Source organism: Motacilla alba, chromosome 2, assembly GCF_015832195.1.
Source record: "Motacilla alba alba isolate MOTALB_02 chromosome 2, Motacilla_alba_V1.0_pri, whole genome shotgun sequence".
NCBI lineage: Eukaryota > Metazoa > Chordata > Aves > Passeriformes > Motacillidae > Motacilla > Motacilla alba.
The window spans coordinates 130,608,563-130,629,600 of record NC_052017.1 but is presented as its reverse complement, the minus strand read 5'-3'; the positions used below and the strand labels follow the sequence as shown (position 1 = coordinate 130,629,600).

At 39.5% G+C, this 21,038-nt stretch overlaps 1 protein-coding gene across 2 annotated transcripts in view; it reads left to right on the top strand.

Moving 5' to 3' along the window:
- The first annotated feature begins 712 nt into the window (after positions 1-712).
- The window catches only part of RGS22 (regulator of G protein signaling 22), a 60,564-nt gene continuing 40,238 nt past the window's right edge, over positions 713-21,038 (top strand). The window contains exons 1-8 of one of the 2 annotated variants that reach the window (XM_038129714.1): positions 713-869; positions 1,505-1,533; positions 4,152-4,214; positions 12,903-13,124; positions 16,882-16,967; positions 18,866-19,046; positions 19,493-19,664; positions 20,718-20,978. In XM_038129714.1, coding sequence (XP_037985642.1) covers positions 845-869; positions 1,505-1,533; positions 4,152-4,214; positions 12,903-13,124; positions 16,882-16,967; positions 18,866-19,046; positions 19,493-19,664; positions 20,718-20,978 — 1,039 coding nt within the window. In that variant the 5' untranslated portion in view covers positions 713-844. The remainder of the gene's footprint in view (positions 870-1,504; positions 1,534-4,151; positions 4,215-12,902; positions 13,125-16,881; positions 16,968-18,865; positions 19,047-19,492; positions 19,665-20,717; positions 20,979-21,038) is intronic. The other variant, XM_038129715.1, reaches the window with a different exon arrangement.

The following is a 21,038-nucleotide window of genomic DNA, read 5'->3' as shown; positions in this document are numbered from 1 at the left end:
CCTGGCTGATGGATTAGGCTTCTCAAAGGAGCCCTTCATGTACCTCGCATCCATGACATCTTGTACAACTGATCCCAGAGGGATTTTTGCCAAGCTACTGAAAGCAGTGCTGGTCTGGAAACAAGCAGCGGCAGAGAACCCTTGAGTGAAATTTCATGCCAAAAAGTCCTGAAGGATTCATGCAGTTCTAGGGTAAGGTACTTGCTAGGTAGGATGGTTTTCAGTGAAACACCTAAATCCCTCTGAAATCCTCATACAGGGCCCCGAATTCCTTCTTTGCACACAGTTTTCGCTGAGCCCACCAAAAACGTGACTTTTTCTTCCATGCGGGAGCCAAGGCAGAAAATAACATTCTGGGAGTGTTTAGTTTAATTTCTGGCTACAAGCATCCTCAGATTTCTGCTTCTCAGGTACGTCCTTCGGGACTGTCCTCCCTGAGGGAGCGCGGTGCCGGGCGGGCGCTGCCCGGGCCGTGTCTGCAGCGCCATGGCAACGGCGCGGCGGCCACAGGCCCCGGCCGGGCCCGGCGGCCCCGGCGCTGCTCCCGCCGCTCCCCGGGATCCCACCTGGGCAGGAGCCGCTCCCGCCGCTCCCCGGGATCCCACCTGGGCAGGAGCCGCTCCCGCCGCTCCCCGGGATCTCACCTGGGCAGGAGCCTCTCCCGCCGCTCCCCGGGATCCCACCTGGGCAGGAGCCGCTCCCGCCGCTCCCCGGGATCTCACCTGGGCAGGAGCCGCTCCCGCCGCTCCCCGGGATCCCACCTGGGCAGGAGCCTCTCCCGCCGCTCCCCGGGATCCCACCTGGGCAGGCGCGGCCGGCGGCGGCTGCGGGAGCCGGGGGCAGGATGCGCTCCAAGAGGCTCACCACCGGTACGTGGCACTGTCCCCGCAGGGCTGGGCCGGCTCCGTGTCGCACGGGGCTCGGGCCCCACGGTGGCGGCCTCAGGTGCAGAGACGGTGGCACAAAAGAGGGGCAATTTGAGCTGACGGGTGTAAACTTGCCCGGCAGAACTCATCACTCCGAAGAGAGAACTTTACCCCCACCTCAAACGGCATCACTAAAGACAGGATAGTCTCGTAGAATGAATGAGAGTTGATTATTCGGGAACACAGTTGGATCTTTTTAATTTTATCCCATGATTTGTAGTATTTGCTGTTCACAGCTGTGAGTCTCATACAAATCTGTATTTTCATTAAACCACCAGGCTTCTAGTTATCAATTTTGCAGAGGAAAGCTGACATGAAGTTAACTGATATATATATAAGAAATAATATATTTAAATAACACTGGATTTGTATTTAAATAATTCTTGTGATAGTTAATCTTTTCATGCACGGGTCAACATTACAGCATATTCTTAGTTTATTTTATTGCTTCAGACCAAGTTATTTTATTTGGGAATACCCAGGAGGGTTGTCACGCCTCACTACTTTTTGTTGTATTGTATGTGAACCAGATTAACTGTACTGCTTGGATAACATGATATTTAATATCTTCTTTTCAGAACCTCCATGTATAACAGAAGAAATGTTAGTAAGTATGCTTATAAGGCTTGGTCATTATTTTCATCATGCAGCTATGCAGCAAAAAAAGCAAAAAAACCATTTTGGAAACTGTTGTTTTCTCATTTCTTTTTTTGAAAGTATAGATTACTGAGCAATTTTCTTAAAATTTTGTCAGACAAAATATTTAGTTTGAAAATAATTAGAAAAAAAAGTAACAGAAGGCTATGGAGAAGAAAGATGGAAATGAAAATGAATTAGGATGAAGGAAGGAAACAAACAACTGGAAGATTCAATATAACAGGTTTAACAATTCCCTTACTTTGCCTTTTTTGCCCTTTGTTCATAGCTCATTGTAGGATTTCCCTGATGTTTTTCTTCTTGTTTGAAAGGTGTATATGTTTGTCTGTTACCTCATAAGAAATGACATACTTACTGTTACAGCTCAGGTGTTGTTTGCCTATTCCCTGTTTTGGATGCCTTTGTAACTTAGTGCCTTTTGGGCACTTCCCGTGTATTTTAAAGTATAAATGTGTTGATATTGCTTTTGGGAATCTCTAGATACTGTTTTATTTATAGTGTTTATTACCATAAACAGAACCAACAAAAACACAAGTTTTGGACCAATTTTTAGTACACCTTAACCTTCAGTTGCAATTCTAAGGCTGCTTTTTCTAGTCGTAATTTAGACTTTGCTGCAGGAGAAATGGTATGGAAAGAAATTAAACCAAATGCTTTCTGGCACAAAAATCTAAGCTATAGTATTCTATGTGCAACTCCCTAACCTATAATGTGCACATAAGAAAGTGCAACTGACTTCAAATGAAAATAAGGCTGTCTACAAAAAACTCTCCAAAAACCAGAGGAAAGTATAAAATATGTAGATAGAGTAAGTAATAAAGCACACATTAATAATATCATAAGCATTTTATCTTTTAATCGACCACTGTTTTTACATTTCTTGCTGTTTATGGGACTACAGAGAATTATATCCTTGGGAAATTAAAAACATGTTACCTACATATTCCTGAAGAGCTTATACTTCAGCCAATAATAAATTAATAGTTTTTAATAAGTCATTTGAAACAATAAAATATTTTCATCATGTATTATCATATCTAGTCCTAGCTCGAGATTCATCCTTGTCAGTGTCAAATCAAACATGAGGCTGACTATAGCTTGTTTCTAATTAATTTCCTTTCCTAATTGTGTTAACACTTGCAGAATTTATATTTCTGGATTTGATTACCTATTGACATTAGTAAGAGGATTCTCTGTTGATTTCAAAATGGGTTAGACACTTTGGTGAATTCTCCTGTTTAAGCAGTGCCCAAACATCTCTAGATCCATGGCACTGGCACTGCAGTTGCATTCGCCACGGGCCTGTGATTCGAATAAGGCATGAAAGCCTTGCTTTCAGCACTGGCAGCATTTTCTAGGAATGAGCTTGGGCTACCCTGCCTGTGCTGTATTAGTCACCACAGCAACCACATGCGCTAAGGAATAAATGCTGGCAGACTAGGGCCAGACAAACACCATCAGGTCTAGTCCTGACTTGTCATGCATGTTATCTCAGATTTCTTCCTTATCTGAGCACAAGCTATCTGCATTTAGGTTAGACCACTGGGGTTTAGATCAAGATACTGCCTGCCTGTACCTTGTGCATAACCTCTCTTTAATGCTCTCCTTCTCACTAGCACAGTTCAATGCTATCAAATTCAGAAAGAGAAAAAAGATTTGTGTTGCAACACCTTTGCTGCTATTGGCAAATACATTAAATTTAAGTTAATTCTCCTTGCCTTGCAAGGCTGAAATTATGGAATATTCAGGAAAATGAAACTATTAAAAATTATTTGTCTTCATTATACTGAAGACATATATCTGAAGACCAATGGAATGATGTTTCAGTTTTACCCTCTGTTGACTTGAAATGGGGATGGTGGAGATACTGAGTCAGTAAAAGTAAGACTTGGAGCCATACTTTTGGATTTGTCAACAGCAAAAATATTCAACTTCTAGTCTACAGTTTTTGTGTCATGTTAGCAGGATTTAAAATGCAGGCATCAGAAAAGTTACAAAAACACCTGCAGATGCAGTCTTCACTTATGATGAGGACAACAGGAAGCCTCCCTGTTCTGTCAGATTCAAAGTATGCGCTTTCACTATTCATACACTGCTTGCTTGTTGAGCCAAATTATAGGTTAGTGTACTCCCTTTTAGTCCCCAAATATTCCCAAGCAGCAGTGTGAGAGCAGAAGGTGGCCCTGGTGAAATATTATACTCTCCTTCTTCCCAAGTGCAAGAGAGAAAGGTACAATGTGGGGAATTTCTAGACTGTTAGCTTATGCGTATTTCTTCAAAAGTTTCAGCATCTAGAAGCTGTTTGGTTTATGAAGGCTTTATCTGTAAATTCATTGGTAAAGGATTTACCTTCATGTGTGCATTTTGAATTGCTAAGGACCTCGGCAGTGTGCAATGGCTAGAATATAACAGTGATGCAATGACTATATTCCAAAAATGGGAAATAATATTTTGCAAAATCTTCCATGTCATATCTCATGGAAAAAAAATATTGTTTGAGGCAATAGTGCATTTAAATATTAGTGAAGATTATTACAAGCTGTGCTTTGTGGTTTTATCTCTCTATAGGAAGAATGCTTAGCCACAGATGATATGCTTGTGGATTTCTTTAATGAATTTTTGAGTCTTCCGGTAAGTACCTTACAGAAATCCCTTGCAAAATACAAGAAAAGCCTTACTAAGAGTAACTTAATCCATCTTGGAAAATTTTATGTTTTGCCATATATCTGTATTTTAATGGTAACAACTCTTACTGCTCAGTGTTATTATCAGTATGAATAGCTCAGTTATCTGGACTTCTGGGGACAGATGTTCTCTTGCTAATTTTCGGACTCATAGAATGGGTCATGGTGGAAAGGAGCACAGTGGGTCACCTGGTCCAACCTCCTTACTCAAGCAGGGTCGTCCCAGAGCCCACGGCACAGATTTGCATCCAGATGGTTCTTTAATATCTCCAGTGAGGGGAGATATTAAAGAACCACCTCCTCTCCACCACCTCTCTGGGCAGCCTGTTCCAGTGCTCAGTCACCCACACAGTGAAGAAGTTCTTCCTTGCGTTCCAGTGGAACTTCCTGGGCATCAGTCTCTGCTTGTTGCTTCTTGTCCTATTGCTCGGCACCGCTGAGCAGAGCCCGGCATCATCGTCCCTTCATCATCCTCCCTTCAGATACTGATAGACGTTGATAAGGGCCCCTCTTGTTTGTGTCTTCTTGAGGCTGAATGTGCCCAGCTCCCTCAGCCTTTCCTCATAAGAGTGTTGCCCCAGCCCCTTAATCACATAGCCCTCCACTGGACTGCTCAAGGAGCTCCATGTCTCCCATGTACTGAAGAGCCCTTGACCTGCTGGCAGTCCTCTTCCTAATGTACACCAGGCCTTCTTGGCCACAGGGACACACTGCTGGCTCATGGACAGCTTGTTGTCCCCCAAGATTCCTAGGTTATTTATGTATTTAAACTTATATAATTAAAAATTTATGTATTTAAATCACAGTGCACTAAAATAATATGAATAGGAAATGAAAAAGACACATAAATACGTTTTATAAAGGCGTCCACTTCTATTACAGTGTTACAACATGACGACATAACAAACGTTTGTCCTTTTACAGTTTTCTGGCAGTGTATTCCGTGATTAATTAACATTTTAGCTCAAAAAATAACTCTTTCTCTTCATGGCTTGGAAGGTTTCAAAGTTGGCACTTCCCTCCTCTTCCTCTCCCATCTGCAGCCAGAAGGATGGAGCCTTACACTGTATTCTGTGTGCTGATCCAGTTGCAGTTAGATCATCATACCCAGTACCTTGTATTTAACCAGTTCTCCTGTATTTTGCTCCTTTTCCCTATCAACTAGCCTGGCCCCCCACACTCTGTTGGGAGTCACATGTACAGTCCTGCTCTCTCAATGTGGCAACCTCATCCAACTTCATCTTAGTAGTCTTGGCCCTGACACCTTACACTCAAATCCCTTGCCAGGTGGCACAGGTCTTTCCACAGGGTCACTTGTGGCTCCCACCTGATGTGCCAGAGTTGTCCCACAGCCTGTTCCCTTCCTAAGGCACTGCAGTCCAGCAGGCTACACTACAAGAGCATATATCCATTCTATAGCTTGCTTTGTAGGAACCACTGCCAGCATTAGGAGAGAGCACAATATTTCTTGATGTTCCTTGGACCTCAAAGGAGCTACCAAGTGGCTTGGTGAGGTCACTAATGAAATAAATTCAGTTGTGATTCATGACTGAATGACTTGGCTTATTTAATTGAACCAGACATAGCTGTTTCTCTAAGCCACATCATAGATTTGTGTAAATGTACACAGTGTGGAAATTGCACTACTAAGGATGGTAGAATGGGCTTCTCATTCCAAATTTTAATCCTAAGGTATTAACTCTATGTCCTAGTGTGAGTTTTGTGCACAGCATCAATACTGACTTCTTTCAAGAGCTCAGTCTTTATGTGCTTTCACCATACTGCAAGATTCTGAGGAGTGTACAAAGCTAGAGAGACACAGATGGAACAGGTCATGTGGTAAGAGGGATGTTTTTTCCCCTTTCCCCAACACCTCAACTCCCCTAACGCCTGCCCCACAGCTTCCTCAGGATATCTGCCTAAATCCAAGCCTAAGTACTTAGGTTTTAAAACCAGGCCTTCTCCTATGTACCAGATTTTTCTTAGCACAGGAATACCATTCTCCATGCCTTTGCTGCTTATTTGGAAACAATGCTTCAAGTTTTCCCCTAATTGCACAGGATGGAGTGGGTAAGAAGTTCAGCCTTTTTAGTCTCTTGATCTCCTTGGACATAGACAAATTTCAGGACATCTGTTAGAGGCCAAAATTCTCCTTGGCCTCAGAGGGCTCCTCAGCCCACAGTCCTGGCGCAGCTCAGCAGCTCTGAACTGCAGCAATTGTCCAGGCACTCCTGATGGCTCTGGAAGCCCACAGAAAAGAGTTCACAGTCACTCCTGAGTAAACAGTTTTATGCTGGTAATGTTGGTAGGTTACTAAAATGACGCATGGTCTCTCTTCCACATATTTACATATCTTCATGAAAACAGATGCTCTATTAGCTATTTTTAACTAATGTTCTCATAATTGGTTTTATTTTCTCTTTGATCTTTTCCTAAGGATTTATCCTCTTCAGGATTAAGTTCTATTAATGCCTTGAGTTCTGTGGTTTGAATACCTTACATTCCCGATTACCCTCTCCTTCTCAGAAGGCTTTTACTAAAACAGTGCATTGAAATTTCCATTGCTTTATTCTTGTTGTGCTTATACCCTGTTGCCTGGGAACAGCATTACCCAGGTGTGCTAGTAGTTAGGCAACAAGTTAAACTGAAAATATTGTGAGACCTGATACAAGAAATGAAGGGGAGCATATGCTTATTTTAAGGGACTGCTTCTGCATTGATTTATAATGCACCATTAGCATATGGAAAATTGTATCACTGGGGACTTGTTATAACAGCAGCAGGTTTTTAATGTGTTTTTTTTTTCTTTGATTTACAGTGTATCCCTTAAGTGATCTTCTTGTTATAATGACATTCAATGTAATCTGACATAAATATCTAGGTACTCCAAAGAGCTATATACTGTAATAAACTGTAATTTACAGAAAGTATTTCTGAAATACATAATACAAAAAACCTCAGGAGAGCACTTGTTGCCAGTAGTACGGTGATTTCACAGTAGCAGAAACCAATTACATGACACACAAACGAGTTACACCTTCCTTAGTAACTAATGTAAAATGAAAGATTTAAGAGAAACATTGGCCTGGACACATTTCCATTTCTAGGAGTTCAGGCTAGAATTTGACTCTGATCCATGTACTAAAAACATCCAAGGATATGTTTAGTCAGGAACAAAAATTCAGGAGTCAGAAATTGCCATCCAGCTCAGTGCTGAAGGCAAGCACAGTAATGCCACTTGTTTCTCCTGCACTCTACAAGCTGCTTGCTTCTCATTCCATCCCAAGTCCATGCTGGTCTTACTTGTCATTTTCCGGTTACCAGTGGTCCTGAGGAAGGCACATTCCTCCTCTTTGCAACCTCAAGGCGTTGCACTGGAGACAAAAGTGCTACCCTGTTCCTCAATTGATGCACATTCAGAAGATGACAATCTGGGGGCAAGTCCCTGTCCCTGGTTGGTTTCCCTTGCAGCAGAAATCTTCTATGTGACCATAATTTTATCAACCTTGGATTTGAGGAATATTTCTTTTGAACATTGTTCTCCCTGTAAAAGCTCTCCTCCAGGTAGTCTGGGGTCCAGCATTTGATGCAGTAGATGATTCTGAAAACAATTAAAACCCAAGTAACAAAGCTTAGGCCAGTCGGCCTTTCTGAAGACCGAATGGTCCTGAGAACCTCGTTCTGTCACAAATGAAATTGTGCTTGCTCTGAGTCACAGATTACAGAAAGGGCAGAAAGCAAAAAAGCAATCCACTCTGCTGCACTGTTCAGGCTCTTCACTGCTTTGAAGATAACTTTGAATAATTCCATGCAACAAATCATTGATTCAAGGCATCAGTGCATGCTCATTAGTTTCCTCTTGTCTTTTCCAGGTGTGAGGAGGGAGGCTGCAGTTGCCAATATAACCTCCCTGAAGTAGGCTTTGACAGAAGTAAGGCTCTACATGCATGTTATGTTGAGACTTACCCAGCACTAAAACTTGCATCATGTCTTTGATATTGAAGGAAGCAAACAAAGTCATCCTGACTACATTCCTTATTAATAGCGTGTTTACTCTAAATGTTCTTCTCTCTTAATTAGATTGTGGTATGTGATTATGACTTTTGTCTTACTCGTCAACAGAAGGGAAATCCTGGACTCATTAAAGCCAGTGGGAGATTTTTCATTGACCATGTGTAGTGTGAATTTTTCCAGATACTTCATAGAGCTGCTGAAATTCTTTTCTGGTGTGGACTCTCTCTGACATTTATTTATGATATATGTATATCCTCTTCTTAAGGAAGTTTTGGCAATGCTCCTGGATGAGATCTCTATTCACTCCCACCCTTAACCTAAGAAGCAGCCAAGCTGTGGTCATTCTGTTTCTCTTGGGATCAAACTACATTATTTGGGTCTGGGATGTGAGCATATTTACACATTTGTTAATTGTATCCGAAGTTGAGTGTATTTGAAAACTGTTAAGACAGAGAACAGTGAGATTTATATGTCTGATATCCTGGCAACATGATGATGGATGCTGTTTTGGTTTCTGTTATGGGAGGACTGAGAGAAATTTGTCTTCCCTTCGCTCAAGTATATAACTTCAGGTTTCAGAATTATGTATTCTGTTTATTTTTCAGCTGAAAACCATATTCAATGTGCATTTGACAGCTAAGAAATTTCTTTGCTGTCAAAAAAGTACATGCAATTGTTTATCTATTTAATGGTATTGCTACCACAGTCTGAAAACAGCTTTTTGTTATTTGCTCAGGGATTTTGTTCTGAAGCTGAGATTACTACACTGAGTTACATTGGTCATACTGGCTTTGGGAGGAGAATTTCCTGCAAGTAAAGCAGTTTGCAAAGTCTGTAGACTTCTTATTTGTTGGTATTCTCAAGTCCTCGATCTTATTTATTGTGCTACACTGACAATGTATGAACCCCAAGCTTCAAGGCTCCTGCCAAATCTGATTTATTTTTTCTTAACATCTTGAGGTATAATTTCTATGGAGATTTTCCTTTTTATCTTCAAAGCATCAAAAATTGGCTCAAACTAAAGAGAATGGTACACTTAGTCTTTGGTTAGTGTATTTTACTTGTCTGTAAAAAGCCAAAAGCCCTTGCCAAATGTGGGGTAAGAAAGACATTTCGTAGTATATTAGATTGGCATGGATAATATTTCCCCTTTCCTTTATAGTGTAGACTATCATCCACTCTTCAGCATGGGCATCTTCACTGAAGAGATTCCTCATTATTACAAGGATGGAATATTGGTGGTGCCATAAACCTCTGTCATTGTCCTGAGAAGTGTTACAGGATTTTACAGTACTTGACTTCCACTGGAAAGGTTTTAAGTTTGCTAAAGTGTATTGAACAGTTTATTGGTGCATTTTTTTGTGGCTTGTAATGTGTGAGAATGATTAGATTGAGTGTTTTGCCCCAAAGTTCTTCAGATACTAAAAGGAAAATGGATTGACTGATCCTCTCTCCTGTGTGGTAATTGGGAAAATGTTTCCTACAAGAAATCAGGTTCTGGGGGTGGTTTTTTTGTGTGTTCCCATTTTATTTTTCTCATAACATTGTCACTTCTATTTTTGTGGTGGTGGTAGGTTAAGAAGATTAGGAATTACCTCTTCTTTATTATGCTTATGAAAACATTCTGATTTATCATTCTAGATTTTTTGAGTAAACAAGCTTCCACAGGAAGGTTTAAATTATTCTAAAATGCTTCTGTATGATAGTTTGAGAGACAGAGAGATGCTCTTTTGGGAATTTGGGATTTGTACAGAATCATAGATTACTGTCTGGAAGAGACTTTGAGGAGGTCTGTAGTGTGGCTTTCTTCTCAAAGCAAGGTTAGTGCTTTAGTACTGACTCCAGGTTGCTCGGCACTTTCTGCAGTTGGTCTTGAAAACCTCCAGCAGCTGATTCCTCTCTGGACAGCCTATTCCAGTGCTAATCATCCCAAAATCACCTGTTTTCTTATAATCCAGCTGAGACCTCTGTTGTTTCAGTGTATGACAAGCGGTCTCTCGTCCTCACACCATACCCCTCCATAAAAAGCCTGGCTTTATCTGATCAGCAATCTCCTTTAAATACACTAAAGCTGCTGCTAGTCCTCCTAGAGCTTCTCCCTCAGGGATGAGTGCTCCAGCCTCTGACCATCTCGTGGTCTTCTGAGGGACTTGATAAAATCTGTGAATATCCTTCTTGTACAGGGGACCCAAAACTGAAGCAGTATTCCAGATACATCCTTACTAGTGTCAAGTCTACTGGCTATTCTCTGACTGATAGAAGAAGTATGCATGCCTTTTGATGGGGATGAGTAACTGGGGATGAGTTATCATCATACTGGGGATGAGTAACTACATCCAAATCCCAAAAATCTGGACTAGAGCCCCCTTTTTCAGTCAAGTATGTGGCGTATGAAAGTCTAAATCTTCCTATCCCATCAATGCATGTTCTTTTGCTCCACTAGTATATTTGTCTTAGAAGTGGTTGGTAGTCAGACCCCAAAACAGCAATACAGTTTACATTTAAATAATTGTCACCAGCATCCATTTCACTATGTTAAAATTGCCGCGGTTTTCTGTTCAGCTAAATAGAATAAGTATCAATAAACCCTAAATCTAGAGTAAGTTACAAATTATTAAATAAAAGTAGATATATGTGCTAAACTAATACTGTATTTGCTTAGTTTTCAATTTGAAAAATATGAAACTAAAACGATCTCGTCATATCTAGTCACAAAGCCCTTTATTATGAAATTTCCATTTTGTTTGCTTTTTTTTTTTCTGCAAGCGAGAGCATTTCAAATCCTAAGAGACTGAAGTACTTTTTTTCTTAGTGTACTTTCTTCAGTTTCTTTATTTAAAACATGAAGGAATATATAAGGAAGAAAACATTTAAAGGCTATTAAGGTTGCACAGTTAGTCACTGAAAAGCTGGTAGCAGCACAAATTAGGTTTGAAAGTAAATGAAGTGTGCACATAGCAAACTGGGAGGAGGTCTGCGTGTAGGGAAATCTACTACACATGAAAGGTTTGTTAGATGCTGTTCAGTACATCTGGAAAAAAAAGCACTAAAACCTGCTGAGTGCCCTGGAGAAAATTAATGCCAAAAGAGGCAGAAGGTGTCAGAGAACAAAAACCAATCCATGATTTCAGCTGAAGTTAGGTAACTGAACAGACTCATGCAATTCAATGCAGGGCCCTGAGCAGTGTCGGTCTGATGTCATAGGCACTAATCGTACACTTAAAGTTCTCACATGCTGTGTGCTTTGCCAGGCTGAGCCTCTACAGTGAGACATTATGGGATAAGTAGGGAATGCTGAAAAAACAGGTTGCAGCCACATGGTTCAATTCTGGCCAGTGCTCTACAAGGCATTGATCAACAAGGGGGCTTCAAACAGAAGCAACAAAATAGATGACACTAACATAATTACTTTGGGCTTATATAGGTGTGAAGAAGAATCAAATTGTTCTGTAGTATATTTCTATGTTATATGTAGCATGTATTTAACATATCTAGAATGTATATGAGTTATGTCTGTGTGCATATATGTGATACATGAAAAAGTTCAAGGAAATTAAAAATACAGTACTTGAACAAATAAAATATTCTTATTAAATGCAGGAGAACGACAACTGTGCAAACACCAGGTGGGATCTTGTCTGGAACATAGCCAAAATAAGTTTTGGCACTGGGTTTAGGTGTGACCATAGTTTCCTGAGTACCTAAATACAACATGCCTTGTCATCCAGCTGAGTGCAGAGATGCTTATATACTCTGTATATTACAGAATATATAATGCACATAAATTCCATATAATCTACTATTCATAACTGTCATGGGTATCCTCTATGACTTCTGTAAAATCCATCCATATTTTTCCTCTTCATTTCAAGTAAGAGAATTTGAAAGATAGTCTTTTAGGGAAATACCTGATACCAGAGCTTAAAAGATGAAAGATGGCTCTGTTTTAGTGTGTACATGTGCAGTGGGGTTTTGTGAGTTGACAAAAGTCACATTTGCATGGCCAAAATTGGAATTTAGTCCATCTCATCTATTATACACTATTTGACTGAACTAGTGATGTATAATAAAATTTGCTACAGGACATGGGTTTTGGTAGTTGTTTGACCTACAAGTAACAGTATGGTGACAAACCTTTCCTACATATGAAAATCTTCAGATTCATCCTTCTCAAATGCATCTCACATTTAAAATGTCAGTTTCATTGCTAATATTTTCATGCATTGATTGTTGATAATAACAAATGGGAGAATAATACTGTAGATCTGATCCTGCAGGTGAGTACTTCTCTGTAGAATAAAACTAAAGTCACAGTTAATTGTATATTCTAGACTTCAATGTACTGAATCAATTATTTACATGTGAAAAAGAAAGGTCTGTGATCTAGAATGAATTCAATTCTTGGCAATTAAGCATGGCTGAAATAAAAAGGTAGGAATGCTTTGGAAAGCTATACAGCAAAAGCAAGAGTGCAGAAAAATTACTATTTCAGGCCTCAAGAGAAAGAAGCCTCATAATGCAATTTTCTATTCTGTAGGATGCCTCTATATGATAAAAAGTAATTTATTAAATGACAGTTGCCTTATTACAGTACCATAAACTTTCCTAACTTCTTTTGTAGACTTTTGCCCAGCCAGTGAAGTTTAACTCTGATGCTGGGACTTTTGAAGTAGTTAATTATGCCCCACGATGCCTGGAAAGCCAGCCGAAAAAATTTCTACATGATCAAAAACCTCCAAGCCCCATTTATGATGTTCTAAGCAAGGAAAAGAATGATGGGCAGCTCTCCAAAATGCACAGTGCTTCTTCAACCTTGAGTATTGATCCAAATTACAACACTATGGTAAGCATCTTATGGACCCTGAGTTTATATTTAGATCTTACTGTAGAGATACTGGCAATCGTTATTGTTGTGTTTGGCTTGGTAGCTTGGGAAAAATGTTAATTTATGTTAGGAAAACATAGTGATGGGCCAAATTATGCCCTGTAATGCACATGTGTCTAGCAGACAAGTGAATGGAATTACAGATGCACATCTTGTAGCCCAGAATTTTGAAGATTCTGTAGGGCAGGGTTCAGCTGTGTGGTCTGAATACTTTTTAATATTAAAAGAAAAAATATTATGACAACAGTTACTTTACTAGTGATCCCTGGAATGTGCAAATTGACTGAAACTAATGCAGCTCAGTCTTTCCTTATTAATTAATTTCCTTGTGTGGCTATGAGCTCATCTGTGGTCTGGCAACACATAAGTCTCTCTTCCATTAATTCCTAAAGGATTTACATGGTTAGCATCAATTGAAATGGCCAGAAAAAATAATCTTTGGCAAGAAGAGAGCTAAATTAATGTAAAGATGGGTTGGAATTTAGGAAAAAAAAAAATCTGGTTTCAGGCTTGCTTAGACAGTATCAGTTTTGATATTCTTACCTGCCTACTTCCAGGGCCATCTTCAGAACCAAATTAGGCAAGTTAAAATCAGAAGTTGAAGCATCTTACACACCCGGGAGAATACAAGTCAGTGTAATTGGATGTGGGATTTTACCTTTAAACAACAGGTTTCAAGGACAAAAAAAGTATTTCACTGGGATGCTTGGTTTATTCCTTTCTCTTTTATTTTGCATGGATGTGACTGACGTTGTCTTAATTTCCTTTTATTCAAGGCCAGTCTAAGGTCTTGCTCCATTTTTTGTAGTGCCTGCTCAAAATTATGTCATAGCTGGAAAGCTGAGAGCAAAGCAGGGAGTTGTAACAGACCACTGCTTTTCCCAGTATAAGATTAATGATTTTCAGAAAAGAAAACAGTGTTGAGAGAGGTCAAAAGGCATTGATGTTTAACAAAATGATACTAATGTGATACTGCAATTATCTGCATTTAAACTGGACAAATGATACAAAAGGACAAGGCCCACAGACATCCCTACCATGTTAAATAGTAATTTTCACAAATACTTTGTTTGAGAGCACAGAAGCAAAAGAGCTATTCTTGATTTCTTATTTGCTCTCAGTACTAAACTGAGGAAAAGCTGTGTGTTTGTGCAAGTGTGGCTTACATTGCTCTCTGGGCTAACCTCCCACCACTGTGGATGGCCTTTCTTGAGCAATTCAAAGCCATTTCACTATTACTTTCTTCTCTCATGTGGTCTGGAGAAACAGGGCTTCAGTATTATTTAAGGTTCCATTTCTTTCCCTGTGATGTTTTCCATAGATGGGAAGCATTATAGCCTTTTGAGGAACAACAGGCCTCAGTACCCTTTCTTCTCCTTTTGGGGTGAAAGGGTGATATTTCTTATTTTTGATTCCTCCTTTACTTAATGGGTAACATAGATGCCTCATCCAGTTCAGCTTGGCATCTCAAGTCTGATCTGGAACAAAATGGCCTGTGAAACAGCTTGCCCCAAATGGTTACTGCAACTACACAGGGTGAAAGAAGTCAGCTCCATTCATTGCACTACAGTGACTGCACCAGGAGAAGCCACCCCACCACAACTATCAACTCTATCAAGTAGCTCTGTTCAAATCAAGTAGGATTTGATCTTTCAGTTGTCAGCTGATGCTGTCTGCTTTGCTTTGACTGCCTTCACACGGGCTAAAGAGATTGACAGTTGTTTTGAATGTTACATTGATTACAAAAAGTCACCTTGAGTGGTCATCACTGGCAGGTTACTTATGAAAAGGAGTTATGACTGGAAAATCCTAGTATGCCTTTCAGGCTATGGCCTGAATTTAAACACATCTTGGCTAAGAAATAAATGCAGTGGTATTTTTCTCTGTATTTTACTTCCCTGTCAGATTGTTACAGATTTACAGATACGCAAACCTTCTCTTCACGTGTGTTTGCATGTTTGCAAATCATTGATAATGGAAGTAATTATCTTCTAATCCATAGTCAATGTCAATGGTGTGAAAAACATTGAGAAAAAAAAATCTATGGACTTGTGTAGAATCGATCACAACTATGGAAAGAAACTGGCTGGCATGCCACATACCTTACTTCAGAGAAACCCCAGTTCAGCGAAGCACTTAAATATGTTTTTAACTTTAATCAAGGGAAGTTAAACACATGCTTAAACTTAAACACGTGCTAAAAGCTTTGCTGGATTGGGTCCTAGCAAGGTCTAAGGCTGATTGTGTAAGGAAACTAACCAAGGTAACAAACTCCATCAGATTAAATGTAGCATCTTTCTCTGGGGATGGGGAAAGAAGAGAAATTTTTTCCTTCTGATATGACATATAATTTTGTGTACCAGCTATGTACAGATGTGAGCGTGCTATGAATCATCCAGATAAAAAACTGGGCTGTAAGTCAGTAAATGCATAAATATTAAATGCCAAAATAAAGAAACTATCTTCTGTATTTTACAAAAACTTGTCAATTGCCAAGAAGAAGCATACACTGTGTGGTTGGGAGTAATTAGTCTCCATCTCCACAAATTACATTGTATGAGCCACTGCCAACATAAGCTTTCCATATTTTGAAATATTTTCTTCTTTCTAAATGAAACCACCCACTTTCTGAGTAATTCAGCTTTTTTTAATCCCCTACAGATATGTATGAGGCAGAAATAACCCTTGCCCCGAATGGAATATTAGCTCATGGAAAGAAAATTCAAGCTGTGATCTACATAAACTGGTTACCTGATATAACAAGTAGTATCCATCCTTGTCCAAACTTCACCTGTTTTTATGGACAAGGGTAGTTACTACATTCTTCAAAATAATTAGTCTCACCTTCTGTAAAAGGAAAAATGCACCTCAGATGAATAAAATAGATCATAACCCTAAGAGTGGAAAAAGTACACTATTAAAAAAATACTAGGAAGGGCTGTATGTAATTTCTAAGGGAAGCAGCTATGGGTTGTTGTGGCCATAGTCAGAGATCTTACTCTTACTGCATTGGAACTAGCTGTCTCTGTGTATCTTGCTGCTCAACATTTCCCTTTCACCCCCAAACTACTCCTTGGAGGCACTTCTCTTTCTTCTTCAATGAGGCACTGTGGCTTAGACTGCCTGAGCAGAAATTTCTTGTGGCCCCAGGTCATACCACACGTGGGTTTCCACTATGAGAATTATTGTGTACAATGCAGTTATGCAGTGATCCAACATAAAAGCATGAGAGGTGATAACTAATTGGATGTCTATTTGTTTGATTTTGGTTTTAATATACACAGTTTTCTCATTCTGAAAATATAACTTAATTTAAGGTTCCTTACTCTTCCAATTCTTGAGGAAAAATAATAGAATAATAGCTATTATTTGTAAAATGTGTTAAAGTCAGAAAGTAGCAGTTTCCTATTGCAGAAAATTTTTGTGCATCTAATTTTCATTTGAAATTGTACAGTAAAAGAGTGATTCATGCACACATTATTTCTGAAGAAAAACCACTCATGATTTGTTACAAAAGTTGAACTCATAATAGGTGAAATCAGGTTTAGATCTTTTTAGCTTTTAATCGGAAAATAATTGTTCCTGCATAAAGGTGATGTTCACTCTGTATTTGTTTTCCTGAGACAATGCTTCTGTAGAAGGGGGATATAGAGAATCAGTTATGTGGCAAATAAGTCAAGAAAACTGCAAAAATTTGTCATTTCTTTTTTAATAGCAACTCGATCAAGAACAAGCAATTAAGTGGATTAAGAAAGAAAGGCTTCCAGCGTTTCTAGAAAGTGACTGTTACTTTGAATACAGGTATTGCAATCTTTTATGCTGTCTTTCAGTTATAAATTTGTACATGTTTTGTTTAATTCATCTTGGTAGTATTTTTAAAGTGTCTCTCTTGTCCTGTTTTCTTCATTGTAATATTTTAGTGACCTGGATAAAATAAGTTAGTGACTTTTTTCACTTATCATTCTGTAATTTTCCTTGACCATGAATTACATCCTATACTATACCATTACATAGAGAGTGAGAATGGGATTTACTGATTTCTAAATCTCTGTACCTCAGAGATGTCATGTTAGCAATGCATCTTTTGCTAATAAATATGTAAGCCATATAAGTAGAAGTTACAAGTCTATGAAATTAATGTGGAAAAAAAACAGGAAGTGTTTTTTATTTCAATTATTAGTTTAGTGTCTCTGGGGACTCTGTCAGAGTTTAGCAAAGTCCTCTGTGGGATGCCATAGCATAGCTGGATGATTTACTGTTACAACTTGCAGTGTTTTTCCACATGTCCATTCAGCAGATGTTCAGGCAATCTACTGTGCATTTTGGGGAGGACCTACCTCTCTATTCCTTAAGGCTGTGTTTAGATGCAGATGATTGTAGCATGTTTTAGGGGTCCAAAAGGAAAGGCAGCCTGGAAGTATGGTTCACAAAACTCATATTTGCTGATTGTAATGGCAGAGTGGTTACTGGGTATAGACTTCTACAGTTAAAAAATGTAAACGTTTTATTTTTGATAACTTGGAAACTGCACTTAAGTTCAAGGGGGGAAAGTGTGCAAAGAACAAGCAAACTGTGAGAGTGCTGAATTATACCTTTGTTAACAGCCTGCTTTATGCATATCTGGGCCACATGAAACAATAACTTTGATCTTCTGCTATAGCAAACTGTTTGATCAAGCAGAGTTACCAAGAGAATTACATGAAACCATCTTTAAGCACGTACCTAATTTCAACCGACATCAGTAGTTCAAGCTGCTTTCCTGAATCAGAATCAAGATAAGTTCAGACGCTAAAAGGGAGACTTGCATTTAAAGATGCAGACACCCTAACCCTGAAATAAATCCTAATTGGTCTCCAATAGTGGGCGCAAATAAAACTGAGCATTCACTTAGTTGTAGGCTCGAGCGTAGGCTTCATCTTCCCTTCACATGTGACTTGCTTGGCTTTGTACTTCTTTCTAACTTCACTAAGTTCTGCCCAGTTCTTGGGGCCAGAGCATCCTCACTGTTGTCATGTGGCTCTAAGATTGCCTTTCCTGAACACTGCCATGTGTTCACACTAACACAAACTAGCCCTGGAGAACTCTTCAGTGCTATGGAATCCCCATAGGGCAGCCAGGTAAACACGAAGAGTGCCAGCTGTCTTGTCAGCTGCAAGTTCCATCAGTGTAATTAGTGCTGTGGCATTCCTGCTGGAAGACTGCTTCTGCCAGGAACCAGAGGTGTGATACAGTGATCTGGTAGTGATACAGGGCTTCTGCAGTCTGGGAGAATAGTTCAATTCTAGTGAACAAAATTTTCAAGGGATTCTTGGCAGGGCTTGGAACTGCAGAGATACATGCAAAATCATCCTGAAAGAAGTAATTTTTTACTGGTAAAGCTTGGTAATGCAAGCAATCTGTGTGCTGGTGAGCTGTGCAGTGGCAGTAGTGGCATTTACAGATGTGACAGCAGTTGAAGGCTGAAATAATACCTAGCTGATTTCAGTGGTCCTTGTGGGTCCCTTCCAAATCAAGATATTCTATAATTCCATTATTCTATGAAAAAAGCAGATCATGAAGTTCTCTGTAGCCATTTTTTAAAAAATAGACAGTTTTTTAACTGTCTGCCAGAACTGATTGCCAGTTCTTTGGGGAAATGAACTGTTTCTCTGATGAAAAGCTAAAATTAATTATTTTCTTGTCTCAACATTTAATTTCAGACTAGCTAAATTGATATCACAGGTAGAATGGAGCAAGACTGGCATTAATTTCATTATAGATAATGACTACTCTCCCTGGATAAGGATAAGGAAGCAAAGCCCAAGTTCTCCCTCTCCTAAGGAGGATGACCCTTCACTGACTTCATTGACTATGAAGAAGTTCTATGTATCACTTGGCGAGGTAAAATAAACATATTTAGTGGGTGTAACATCAAAATAGATTGAAAGAATTGGGTAGAATTATTGTAACTGAGGTCACAATCTAATGGGACAACTGACTCTTAAATAACCTAGTCTAGTGCCAGGGGGTTGGAAATAGATGATCTTCAAGGTCCCTTTCAACCTAAACCATTTTCTGATTCTCTGATTCTCAAAATAGCTTTTATATTAAAAGTTTTTTATACTATAGAAGAAGGTCGATGAGTTGTAATACAACTTAACCAGAAGCTGAGCTCATATAAGTATGCTCAGCTACTGTCACACAGCTCTCTGCATTGGGAACTGTCCTTACAGAAATCTTCACAAACAGACTGCAGAGACTGTTCCTATGGACAGTAAGCTGTAGCTCTCAGAAAGACTGCAATAAACAGAGAAATTTTAATTGTTCTATGAAACTTCTTTTCCTAGGCTACAGTTTCTCAGGTAAAGGATTGGTTTACCTTGGCAAAACAAGGTGATTCTGTGAAAACTACAGATTCATATACGCATCCTGTAGTTTCTAGTAAAATTCAAGATACTCAGCATTTGCCTCGGCAACATAAAAGAGATGAATCCTTACCTGGAAAAGGTCCTCTTCTGGGTAAGTAACAAGGGTTACTTAACCCTGTGGTTAAGTAAAAAGAGTTAACAGGGGTTACATAACCCCGTGGTTTGTAACACAGCTCAGACTAGCTGGAAAGGAAAGGCCTTCTAAGGAATTGTTGCTAATTCTACTTGTTACCTTCTGAGTATCACATGGCATCTGAGGCTTCAGACAGGCATTTATTTCTTTCCATAGTGAAAGTTTGAGCTAGTAGCCAAGTAATTTTGTGATAGTAGTAGTTTCTTTTCTTACACATTTCTGTCTCATAGAAATCTGTAAGTTTCAGTTGAGTTGTTCTGGATTTTTTTGGGGAGAGGCATTCATATGTTTTGAAAGACTTTCTTGTCTGGATACTTTGGGTATTTGATAGCATATGATGTGTTTCAGCCGTCTTCTTAGGGTATTTATGTTGGGCACTTAAAGGTCTTTTGGCTGCCAATTTTTATGAATCTTGTAAGATGTAATCATTTGGAATCCTGTCTATCTTCAAATTTATTTGAAATTGTTCAGCAGGTTCCAGAGGATCTGCGAGAGAAAATACAGATGCACATATGGACGTATACCTCATTGCACAGCCTTGCTTCTGCTTTTTACGCAGTAGCAAGAGGAAGAGAAGCCTCAGCTCATATGTTAGGAGCTTGCTCTCTCTCCATTCTCAGAGATTTATCTCTATCCCTAATTACCTTAGGTCCTGAGAAATGATTCTCCATGTTTCATTTCACTGACCTGTGTCAAGAGGCTGTGATTTTTCTTTGTCAAGTGAAAACAAGTGAAATAGTTTAGAATTAAGAAAATATGTTTGAAATCACATTGATTTTTATGTTAATATCAACAAATTTTGCCATATATATTTAGGAAATTATGTAATTGCAGAGCAGGGAATCTCTCTGCCATGTTCCTTAGTCCAAGTGTTTGTCTGTGACAGTGGCCAGCACTGGTTAGATGTGGCTTATTTTCAGAGGAAGTTGAAGGGAGTGACTGACTAGTTAGACAAAGAAGCAGGTTACCTGTCTAAGGAATGCCACAAACAGAGTTTCCTTTCTCCTTCAGGGACGGCATCTGCAAAGCCCCTTGCCAGTGAGGGGTCCAGAGAGGCTGAGGAGCGCTGCTCGGTGGCCGTTGCTGAAGCTCTTTCCCACACGCGCTCAAGAGTTTATCTAGACCCAAAATGGCACAGTGCAGCAGAAGAGGAAGATGAACAGGGAAGCACAACTTTTCAGACAGCCGAAGAATTCACACCAATATCCTCTCAAATTGCCATGAAGGAACCCATTTCAGAGCTGACCCTCCAGTCTGCTGCTGACATCAAAAGTAATGTGAAGTTCCACAAAACAGCCTGAAGTGTTTACACAGGAGCTAGCAAATAATGAA